Below are 12,500 nucleotides of genomic sequence, written 5' to 3'. Positions count from 1 at the left end.
TGTGTGTGTGTGTATGTGTGTGTGTGTGTGTGTGTGTGTGTGTGCCAGCTGACCACACAAAGAGCAGGATGATCTAGTGCTGGATGTGCTGCCATGGTAACAGTGAGGCTTTCTGTGTCCAGCTGTGCAGTGTGAGTTAAAGACTCATTGTACGAATCTGAATGCATACAGGAGTCAAATAAAGAAAGGACACGCCAGGGCTTGAGTCATTTACCCTTCATTTCGAGGGCAGGAGTTTGTCCCTGTAATTTGCCTATAGACCGAATCTTTTCTGATGTAATGGAGCCTGAACTCTTTGAGAAGTGAGCTGAGAGACGTCAGTGAAGAAAGGCAACAGTAAGAGATGACTGATGTTGATGTTATTCATGGCCATCACACACTTTATATTCCAGCTCTCTCATTACAGTGATTTGAAAAAACTCTCATTGTCATTACCGGAAATTTACCATGTAAATGATATCCTGCTTGTGATGCAGTAAAAAATATTTTTTTTACATTAAGGAGTTTAGCTGTGCTTAATTGTCAAAATAATACATATCCTCAACACCTCACAACGAGATATCAGTCTTGATGAATGACCTGCATGAGACCTGTAGGGTTTTCTTTCTGTGGAACACAAATGATGATATTTTGCGTTTTCCATGCAGTTAGACTCAGGGGGCTCCGGTGACAGATCCCGGAAGCAGACAGAATTCCAGAAGGAATGTGCTTTAAGCCTTCGAGCGGCTTTCCTGTTTGTGTGTTGACAGTACAGTCGCAGCTCAGCGAACATCAGGAGTTCAGTGAAGGTACGGAGCAGATCAAACAAGCTGTGCTCCACAGGTCAAGAGGAATGTCACAAGATATATTTTCAAGTCCGGTATAGCTGAAGGAAAGGAATTTGGATTTTTAAAGGATTAATAGTTTTACCAAGGTGAAGAAAATGAAGTCACATGTTACAACTAAACCAAAACTCAACTTCCCCTGAGAACAAGAATTCTTTGTCCGGCCGTGGCTTGCTGTATATTCAGTATCAGTGATTGTTCTTTGCCTCTTTCCCGAAGATCAAACATGAGGAAGCCTTTGACTTTGATGATTCTACCGACTCTCTCCATGCGGTCGTTTATACAACCACCTCGTCGATGAAGCTCCTCCTGTCTGAAGCACTGAGCTGATACATGGCAGAACTGATTTGTTTTGAACAGAACTGATTTGATTCCTCCATATGAGTATCTAGAAGTGTGTGTTTGGATGTTAGAAAACATGTTGCTTTTGTTTTCGTGACCGCAGTGATCAGTTGTTTAGTAAGTAGTGTTAAGGCCAGTGTCGCTATTCTTATAGTTCTTACAGACAGTTGAGATATTCATGTTTGTCATTGAGGAGATGCTACAACTTTATCAAGTGATTCAGATGCCCCGTTTTCATCTGCTGGACTAGAACACTACCCTGCTGAGAAACCTGCATATGCTGGTTAGGTATGTTTTGAAGCATGGCTGCTGGTTTGAGCTGGTTTTAACTGGTCCTGATCCGGAGCCAGTTGCTTAGGACCTGCACATGACCAGCTAAAACCAGCTCAAAACATACCTAACCAGCATATGCTGGTTTCTCAACAGGAGAGCCCCGAGACACATCTACAGACCAGAGGATCAGACAGACTGTAGAAATGTGAAAAATGAGTGTCTGCATGAATCTTTTACAGCACAATCATTCATGTTTTAAACAGGTTCTGCTCAGACACACTCCTGCAGATCTTCTTTCTCTGCATGAACGCTTCTCCTTCTACAGCACATGATGCATCTTCCTCTGCTCCATCAGCTGTTGCTCTGCTTCACCTCCGTCTCTCTGTCTCTCTCTCTCTCTCTCTCTCTCTCTCTGTCTGTCTCTTTGTCTCTCCAGGTCAGACAGGTTTGGCCGACAGTCTTCTGCCTGGGTTTAATCTGGAGATTGTTCCAGGTATGAGCTTTCAAACGCACCAGTCTCTGTTTTCTCCTCACTTCCTGCTCTCTAACACTTTAATTCCCCTGTGATGTCATTTCCTGGTAATCCCAGTAACAACACCAGTCAAACCCGCTGATCAATCCCTGTAACTGACGTAACAGTGTAACTCGTCTGATAACATCTGAATGACTGCAGTGCTTTACATCATTGCAACGATCAAACCGGTTAGGAATGAATCCTAAAAACAACCGAGGACGTTTTTCTTATCTTTGTGACATTGGATTAGAGGGTCAGTCATGTGGTTGTTGTGTGAGATGGGTTTGACTCCAAACACAGGAAGTCCATCGTTAGTGTTGAGAGATTAGTAATGTGACGTGAATACGGGAGCTGATTCACCGTTACATCTGTTAGATGAAGAGCGTTCATCACTGCTCTCACACGAAGACAAGATGAAGCTGTCTATAAAAACTGATTTTCTCACAGATTGCTCTTGATGGCAAAGTGGTTCATGTTACATTTTATGGAACTGATTGAAAGAGAATACTGTTTACACTTGTGTTTATTTAGAGAAATATTAATTCTGTTTTGTGCTTTATTATTCATGAATGTGTTGTAGATCATGTGCTGTTTTCATTAATGTGTGCTGAAAACATTCACTCACAGATCTGATGTTAGGCCATTTGAGTGTTTGTATGTCATTAAGCTTTACAGTGTGTGTGTGTGTGTGTGTGTGTGTGTGTGTGTGTGTGTGTATGTGTTCGGCCATAATGAGGAAATGCGTATCAATCACTGAATTAAGTGTTTTGAGTATCAAAAAATGCTTTTAGTTTAGTGTTAGGGTTAGGGTTAGAGTAAGAGAATAGAAGAAGATAGAAAAACCATTACAACAATGGAGAGTCCCTGTGTGTGTGTGTGTGTGTGTGTTTGTGTTTATGTGTGTGTGTGCATGTGGAAACCAAGGTGGAAATGGTGATGTTTGTCCCCCGTGAATTACTAAATGATAAGATTGAGTAGAAAAAACACTGAAACTGAACTTCTGATGAATAATACTGTCATATTATTCGATATATTTGATTTGAGTAATTTAGATTATGTTTTGGCAAGGGTTAGGGTTAGGGTTAGGGTTTGTCTCTGATGTCTGCGTTTGCTTTACTCAGACTCTCACTAACAGCAGTCTTGAGTTGAGTTCACAGAGGTCCATCTTTTGCGGGACGTTTACATGTTAGTGAGGAGTTTCACGTTTAAAATTGCATTGTGATTTTACATGAAGCTTTAATTCATTTGATGGGTGTTTGTTTAGAACTCTTAATGCATTTAACATATTTGAGATTCTTTTTTGACTAAATCGTGAAGAATGAGTTCCACGAGAAAACCAGAAACAAAATGTGTTTATCACATTCTTTCATGAGTGATTTATGTGGAGTATTCGTGGAGCACATTCCTTGTGGAGATCCTCCCCTCACTTCTGAACACATGTTGTAATGTAGTGCTTAATCTCCCGTGTTTGCTGACTGATTCCAGAGGCGATCGGAAACACCCTGGATGGTTAATCTTGTGACTTTGAAAAATTATGTTTGTGTTTTAAATATTACATGACTAAAATTCCTGTTTAAGGGGTCATGACATAAGAAATCAAATTTGCCTTGAACTTTTGGCGCATAACAGGTCTTTTACAGGGGAACAAACATTTGCAGAAATACACAAGCAACGATGGATAGTCTTCCTCTCAGCATAGGCCCCGCCCACTGCCGTCCAGTCACTTGATCACACTGAATGCAAAATAGAAATGACAATCACTGCGCTGTAAACAGATATGTGTCTGTGGTCAGGACAAATGAAGAGTCACAAAGAATCATTCGTTGAAAGATGAAGCGGAGCTAGATCTGCATCACAAATCGAAGTAAATGAGTTCAATATACTTTGTCTGTAAATGACCGTTTTATTTTGATCATGTTGTGAGAACACTCACATGCAATAGTGATAGTTTCCTATGCAGTGACATTAGCCAATCATAACAAGCCTTAAAGGACACGCCCCTTAAAACAGCCTGCTTCACAATAGTATGTTCCTGCACAACCGGAGGCTGCAGATTCAGGACCGCAGATCTAGGACCCTGTTGGTTTAGTTTGCAGTCACGTTACTTTGTATATCGCATCAATATATTAATCTCAGTAGTGTTTGTTTTTAAATGTGAATTTTGATTCAAAATGCAGCCAATGTTAATTACTAAGTGTGCTTTGAGTCACAATTTTAAATGTAAACATGAATTTACACAAAATATAAATGAAGTATCAATTTTGTAAAATTGATGTATATCAATTTTAAAACATTTCTAAAAAATTAAGAACCTTAAAAGTCTTAGTCTCTTGAATTATACAGTATATTGATTAACCTCCTTCAGGTGAATTAGCTCATTATCAGGTAAGTTAAAGTTGGAATCAGCGTATGGAGTCACTAAATTACAGCCAATATTTTAAAAGTTGTTGAGAGGCAAGACAAGACACAAGTATGATTCAAGAATGTTTATATATATATATATATATATATGTCATTTTTGCGACAACATCACAACAGCACCAAAGTGAATCCCTTCTCCATCAGTTGCTGCATGGATAGAATGGCTGTAGGCTTCAACTCTAGAGAAAGAGAGAGCGAGAGACAGAGAGTGATAAATAAGAAACATTTGTTTAACATATTCAACTGGAATATATATATATATATACAGTACAGACCAAAAGTTTGGACACACCTTCTCATTCAAAGAGTTTTCTTTATTTTCATGACTATGAAAATTGTAGATTCACACTGAAGGCATCAAGGGCTGTTTGACCCAGATCTGATATTCAATAAGCCAAGCTTTATCATTTGTTTATCCATATTGCATCTGTTTTTTATTTGTTGAGCCTCAATTAAATTGTTAATCTTAACTTGGTTTGGACGTTTTTTGTTTTTTCTAGTTCGGGGAACAGACACAGTCTCTATAGTGTGATATCTAGGTGAAAGAGTCTCTATGTGCTGAGAATTAACTGACCTCTGTGACGGGAGGCAGCTAGCAGACGGTCGGTTTAGCCAGTCTGTCTGCTTCCTGACCTGGGCCCCAGTTACTCAAGTATAAACACTAAGACTATTTGCCATATTTCTAGAGAGAAGAGTGACGCCACCCCAGGAGGGATGAAGACCATCTCTTTTAAACAGGTCAGGTCTGCCCCAAAAGCTCGTCCAATTGTCTATGAAACCTATGTTATTCTGTGGGCACCACTTAGACATCCAGCCATTGAGTGATGACAATCTGCTATGCATCTCATCACCACGGTAAGCAGGGAGGGGACCAGAGCATATTACAGTGTCTGACATCGTGCTTGCAAGTTCACACACCTCTTTAATGTTATTTTTAGTGATCTCCGACTGGCGAAGTCGAACATCATTAGCGCCGGCATGAATAACAATCTTACTGTATTTACGTTTAGCATTAGCCAGCACTTTTAAATTTGCCAAGATGTCAGGCGCTCTGGCTCCCGGTAAACATTTGACTATGGTGGCTGGTGTCTCTATATTCACGTTCTGTACAATAGAATCACCAATAACTAGAGCACTTTCATCAGGTTTCTCAGTGGGTGCATCACTGAGTGGGGAGAACCTGTTTAATGTTTTGATCAGAACAGAAGAGCGGTGTTTTGACCCACGACTACGCTGCCTCACCGTCACCCAGTTGCCCTGCTGCTGGGGCTCTGTTTCCGGAACCGAACAATGTACAGGAATCCCTGAGCTAGACGCATCCAAAGCCGTATCTAGAGCCCTAACATTCTTACTGTCCTCAATTAAAGTTTGGATGCGTGTCTCTAATTCTGAAATCTTCTCTGTCAGCCTAACTATTTCCCTGCATTTATCACATGTGAATCCCTCATCAGCGACAGAGATAGATAAACTGTACATTTGGCAAGAGGTGCAAGAAACAATGACGGGAGAAGCCATTACTCACCGTGCTTGATGAAAATTCTTACTGCCGTTGTTTGATGAACTTGTGAAAAACTGGGAATAGTCATAAAAATAAAGAAAACTCTTTGAATGAGAAGGTGTGTCCAAACTTTTGGTCTGTACTGTATATATATATATACAGTGTGTGTGTGTGTGTGTGTGTGTGTGTGTGTGTGTGTGCGCGTGTGTGTGTGTGTGTGTGTGTGTGTGTGTGTGTGCGTGTGTGTGTGCGTGTGTGTGCGTGTGTGTGTGTGTGTGTGTGTGTGTGTGTGTGTCTGTGTGTGTGTGTGTGCGTGTGTGTTTGTGTGTTTGTGTGTGTGTTTGTGTGTGTGTGCGTGTGCGTGTGCGTGTGTGTGTGTGCTGGCGCTGACCGTGTTCTCTCTGTAGAGTGGGTGTTTGTGAGCGCTGTGCTCGTGGGCAGTCTCCTGGTCATTCTGCTGGTGGGTGTTTGCTGGTGTCAGTGCTGTCCTCATTCGTGCTGCTGTTATGTGAGATGCTGCTGCTGTCCAGACACCTGCTGCTGCCCTCGACACTGTGAGTCCTGCAAACACATCAATCATGCCACCGACACACGATCCTACTCTGACTCTGTCTCTCTTTAACAGTGTATGAAGCAGGAAAGGGAATCAAATCAACTCCGCCCACACCTGTGCCCATGATCCCTCCCTACTACATACCTGGGATGCCCACCATGATGCCCATCGCTCCGCCCTCCCTCATTGACCCCAACCTGTCCACTGCACCATCACTGGAGAACAGTGGCTCAGGTGAGTCTCCTGTGTAAAACTAGAGCAAACCTGGTGATTACTGAGCTTCTGCACAGTATTAGATCCTCCAAAAGCACAACGTGATGTACTGGCACATTATCCAGTGGATTCACCACCGCAGTATTTCAGAGTATTGTTTAAGAATTTAAAATGAGTTTGAAGTAAAGGTAATAAATCTCCAGACGATGTGTTGTTTAGATAGTTTACTGTGGAGTCAAATCAGTGCCATATATATTTGCAAAAGAATTAAAGAATTGAAAATGAAGATTAAAGTATTGAGAAAAATAAATTAGCTTTTGGCAAAACAAAATAAAGAATTGCAAATGAAAATTAAGTATTGCAAAACAAGTTTTGCAAAAAAAATAAAGAATTGTAAAATATAATTGAAATTTAATAAATGATGATAAATGTTTTGTTCATGGCCCTAGTTACTAATTTATTTGCAATGCTGCTTTTTATTAATGCTTTTTCCACCCCATGTCAAAACAACAAAATTCTTTATTTTGCTTTGCATTTTTCTCAATGTTGTTATTTTTTCTTTTGCAAAACTTTATTCATTTACAATTCCTCAATTCTTTAGCAAATGTATGTGGCTTTGATTTGACTCCATATTTAACATCATGACTTGAGCACAAATGTGCCAGGGTGTGTTATAAACACATACAGGCCAAGTGTATTGCAAGCAGTGTTGTGTTGTTTGCGCAGTGTCCTGACGTTCACACTGAAATGCTCCATACAGTGTGGATTTGAGTGTGGAAACAAATTTATTCTGAGTACAGGATTATTTTTAAATGACGTGTTAATTACGTGATTATTTTAAAATGACGGTGTATCTCCTGTAGTGCGGAGTGGTTTCCATCTGCAGCCTGCATCAGATCAGAGCTCTCTGAAGGTGCTGCAGTTCGTGGAGAAGCAGCTCGCTCAGTTTAACCCATCACAGACACTTAGCAGCAGTCGAGACTGTAAGACAAACACCTTTCAGATGCTTGACCACTGCATGATCCACTCCACACACTTCACTTCTCTGTTTTCCTGTGTAAGAGCTCCATGCTTGACTCTTCCTTTGCCTCTGTGTTCTCTAAAGCACTGGTTTTCAAACTCTTTAAGAGAGATCCTGTGTTAATGTGTGACGACTGCCCCACACACTGGTCTCGAGTCCCACGCAGGACTCCAGAAGGATGCTCTCTGTTCCAGAGTCAAATCACTGTAATCACTGGTGCTTCTGAAGTTAGTGAGGGTTCTTTAGCTGTCATGCATATCTATTTTGACATATCATATTTTGTCCAGTTCATTGTTATGAGTAGCACTATATCAATCATTGCGATTTTGATAGGGCATCTCCCATTGATACGTGGACGTGACTCCCAAAACTTTGCAGAGTGTTTGTCCTGTTGGTCCAACAGTAGTGTTACCATGGTACCAACATTTCAGTATTTGATACCACAAAAAAAAAAAAAAAACACAGTTCTCAGAGAAAAACACAAAACAAATGCTTATAACATTTTTCATTTAATCCAAACTGTGTACATATTTAACTTTTAAAGCTAAGAATAACAACTAAGTTAGCTTTAAAAAAAAAAAAAAGCCCAGAACTGCTTTTCTGACTGATATGACACAAACACTGTGATTAGAATTAATTTAAAAGCATCTGGTGATTAAAAACCAAAAATAGTTAATATCATCATGTCCTCCTGTTTTTTTTACCCTAATAAAAGTTATAGAATTAAACAGTAAATAAAGAAACCTCATTCTAATGCTCATTATATTAGAGTTAGCCGCACTTATGCTAACGATGAACCACTCTAATACCAGCATTAATTTCAATCCGACATCCACAATATTTAATAATATTCATAACAGTGTTTTCCATAGTCTTGTACTCTTTTTTGATGTCATATATAAGCAAATTCATTCTCTGCCAACAGGAGGCGCTTGTAGAGCAGGAGAGATAGCGTTTTCTCCGGTAACGGCTGTAATTGAATAAGTGTTGAGCCTGCGATCACAAGCGCTGCTCAGGCATTACAGGCAAAATTAAATGAAAATGACAGCTATAATTTTCTGAAGACAGTCGGATTCCTTCAGAAATACAGTGATATAAAAACACTCGCGCCATTTTTCGAAGTTGACACACACAGTGCTCATGTTTATTCAATGAAGTCAAAACCGTTTGGAAAATCTATTTGTGGCAGTCAGTTTTGATATTGTGGCAGTTGCCACAAATAAAGAAATGTATGGGAAACACAATTAAACTAACTTGCTTGAACGCTTTCATTTGATTTGGGTGTCTGTCTATAAAGTGTTTTGTTATCAACAGATACTTCTGAGATTGGCTCCACTGCTCAACGCTATAAAACACATAATAATAAGAAACCTTTGCAGATCTCTAGAGCGCAAACACAGAGAGCCCGATATGCACTGCAATCTGCCATGAGGCACTTTCATTTTGTTGTTTGTTTATTTTGTTATTAACTTTTGCTGGTTCCCGCTTCCATCTTTGTTACATACATATATTCAATTGCCTTAAATCATCCAGGTGACCCCCCATCCCCGATCATTGTGAAAACCACTGCTCTAAAGCACCTTGTACTTCACTTTTTCATGTTCTTCAGGCTTTTCTTGTAGTGCTCTAAATTCTGCTTAGTGTTCCTGATATAAATGTTGTTTTCATGATCACGAGACTCGCGAGAGCAGAACAATTAAAGTCTAAAATTGTAATGTATAGGTCTTCAGCCCTGCTCCTGGGACCTTCTGTCCTAATGAAACACACCTGAACCAGCAAAGGTCTTCAGGATCATTATAAAAAATCACAGGCCAGATGTGTTGAGACAGGCTGGAAATAGAGCTGGGAGGGTCACCAGGAGCAGGGCTGAAGACCCAAGCTGTCAGAGAATCTGTGCTGATTTCTGTTCTTCTGCAGCCTGCAGTATGTCCGAGCTGAGTTCGTTACATGATGTAGAAACTGACTTCCGCCAAACCTATCGACAAGTCCAGAAGAAGGCTCTACCAGCCATTCCTGATCTTGATGACCCCGCTGACCTCTGGGTGACAGATTTATCTCCGGTTCATGAGGGAAGATACACACGACAGCCACAGCACAGAAACCAGGTGGCGGATGAACACCTCAGGTAACAGACTCTCAAGATGTACAAGAGTCTTGTTAGTACTACACAGTGAGCAGATCACAACATTGACCAGAATCGGGGAAAGCTACTTTTAAAAGTAATGCACTACAATATTGTGCTACTTCCTAAAAAAAGTAACTAATTACGTTATTTAGTTACTTTTTATGGAAAGTAATGTGTTACGTTACTTTTGGTTTACTTTTTAAATCTGGGCAGGGCTTGTTTGTTTGTTTTTAATATAAAAAGTTATTCTACAAATGCAAAACCCATTTTCAAACCAAAAGTGGAGCGAATCCTCCTCAGGCTGAAGGAAGTGTAAGTTCAGGTCTGTACAGTAGAGGGCGCCGCTCAAACTAATCACATGAAGAATACGACACAGGAGAAGAAAGATCAGCACTAATCAGAAATAACTAAAATAAAACACAAATATGTCTTTTTTATTATTAGTGTGATTGAACCGGATCATTAAAGGTCAGAAGCAAAGACAATGGTTAATCAAATAGGATTAAATACATCAATTATATTTGTCTTATTTAACATATTTAATTATTGCAGGTTTGTCTAATATTCTGAGTTTGTATTTGACTGTTTTTATTGATTGTGAGGAACACTGAATGTGTTTTTGAGTAAACACATGTTCATATTTAGTCTAGAACTACAGTGAGATCATGTTCATACACAACACTCTGCACTGACTCCTGATCTCTGTCACCATGGCAACAGCAGAGCTGTCACTCAACACATGGAAACAAAGTAACTGGAGATACTGATTTGAAAAGTAACTCAGATATTTCCTTCTAAATTAAAAAGTAATGTGTTACTTTACTAGTTACTTAAAAAAAGTAATCTGATTACGTAACTGGTGTTACTTGTTATGCGTTTCCCTGAACACTGGCATTGTCCGTCTGTTTTCCAGGTGGAACCCTCGCTCGGAGCACCTGCAGAGGAAGGCTTTCCAGGAGCGAGGACGGACTGGATCTGTGGATGAGCTGGAGGAGTTTGCGATGGCGTATATGCAGCGAGGACGTCACGGTGATAATGGAAACAGGGAGGATGACTACAGAGAACGAGAGCGAGAACGGGATCGTTACCCACTTTACTGTTCCAAGGTCTGTCCAGCGAGACGCCCCCCCAGCCCTCCACCCTTACCTGGAAAAAAGCGGAACACTTGTGACAACGGTCAAGCCCAGCGGGATCCACGAGAGCGGGATCAGAGCAGAAGAGATGACAGGCCAGACTACAACCATACCCTTCTCAACAGTTTATTGGAACGTAAAGCTAAAGCTGTGAAGAGCAGCGCTTCAAAAGCAGGACAGACCGAAGGAGACTCGGACACGCCTTCCAAAAACAGTAGTGAGCGTTCCCACAGCAGGACTCCCAGTAACCAGTCCCCTCGGCAGCGGACGGCAGAGGACAACGAATCCCTGCCGCCGTACACAGAGAAGGAGCTGGAGCGTTCCCGCAGAGCTGAGTCCGGACAACAGCCATTCAGATACACACGCTCCGGTCCCGGGCCAGAGGAGCAGAACCGCCCTCGGAAAGTGGTGAGTTATCTGTAGACTCTTTGTGATTTGCTGTCCCATTGAGAGGGGGAATAAAACCCTCACAGCACTGTGGACCGGAGCTTGTCTCACTTGTAAATGGATGCAGTGAAAGAAAAGCACCAAAGGTCCACAGAATGAAGCCACTTCAATAAAAGCAAGGCTGTAGAAAGGCCTTTGAAAAAGGTCTTCAGATATTTGAAGAATGTAAACCCTCCAACACAAATGGTAACATTATTGGAGTCATTTCAAAAAAGAGACCTCAAATATGAAGTTTGCTTTGAAAACAGTCCAGTACAAGAGAGAATCCAGAGAAGCACTCTATAAGATTTCCTCTTACCAGTCATCATCCTTACCATTTATTTCGTTCATATCTCTTGTAGAAATTTTTTGATGAACAAAGCACGCAGTTTGATTCCGACCTAGACCTTTCAATCACGGTTCGGTTTGTCCCTCGATTTGACAACAGAAAATAAGCTGTGCACAGGTAACACGAATGTCATTAAATCACCTCTGCCTGTTTGCTGCTTAATTCCTCCCCGAACTGAATGTGAATCACAGCTTAAACTTTGTACAGGCTCTAACACAACTAACCGTACTGACCGTAGAAACGGTCCCAGAAGTGCTAGGAGTCTAGAAAAAGAAACTAAAGAAGGCCAAGATTGAACAAATGTGTGTAGCAGAAAGCAAACATTATGAAAGACGCATGAGTATTTGCTGCAGAAGCTCTGTGGATAGTTTCAGCACTTGCACTGCTTTTACAAACACAATCATTACTGTAGATCCGACTGTGAAACGCTAATGTAGACGCTCACCACAGACTCCACAGAAGCGAAAGCGCTCATATTGTGTGCATAAATACTAGTACTGTCAAATGATTAATCGCATTCCAAAATAAAAGTGTGTGTACTGTGTATATTTACACACATGCACTATATATTCTGAAAATATTTACGTTTATATTTATATTCATATAATTTAAATTATAAATATATTTAATATATAACATAAATTTTTTCTGAAATATATACATGCATGTGTGTGTGTATATATACATAATACATACACAGCACACATACATATATTATGTTAGCAAAACTTTTATTTTGGATGCGATTAATCGCGATTAATCATTTGACAGCAGTAATAAATAAAGGTGGAAATCTTATCGAGTGCAG

The 12,500-nt window shown here is 40.4% G+C and overlaps 1 protein-coding gene across 5 annotated transcripts in view; it reads left to right on the top strand.

The window, feature by feature from the left end:
* The window catches only part of LOC132143318 (immunoglobulin-like domain-containing receptor 2), a 23,937-nt gene that overhangs the window by 11,083 nt on the left and 354 nt on the right, over nt 1-12,500 (top strand). For 3 of the 5 annotated variants that reach the window (XM_059553441.1, XM_059553440.1, XM_059553437.1), the window contains 7 exons: nt 1,876-1,932; nt 6,280-6,426; nt 6,498-6,659; nt 7,502-7,621; nt 9,577-9,784; nt 10,698-11,325; nt 11,706-11,954. In XM_059553441.1, coding sequence (XP_059409424.1) covers nt 1,876-1,932; nt 6,280-6,426; nt 6,498-6,659; nt 7,502-7,621; nt 9,577-9,784; nt 10,698-11,325; nt 11,706-11,798 — 1,415 coding nt within the window. In that variant the 3' untranslated portion in view covers nt 11,799-11,954. Of the gene's footprint in view, nt 1-1,875; nt 1,933-6,279; nt 6,427-6,497; nt 6,660-7,501; nt 7,622-9,576; nt 9,785-10,697; nt 11,326-11,705; nt 11,955-12,500 lie in introns of those variants that run through there. The other 2 variants (XM_059553438.1, XM_059553439.1) reach the window with 2 other exon arrangements.

Source organism: Carassius carassius, chromosome 7 (assembly GCF_963082965.1).
Source record: "Carassius carassius chromosome 7, fCarCar2.1, whole genome shotgun sequence".
In the NCBI taxonomy this organism is placed as follows: Eukaryota; Metazoa; Chordata; class Actinopteri; order Cypriniformes; family Cyprinidae; genus Carassius; species Carassius carassius.
Note: the sequence above shows the minus strand (reverse complement) of the source record. Positions and strands in the feature narration are given on the sequence as shown.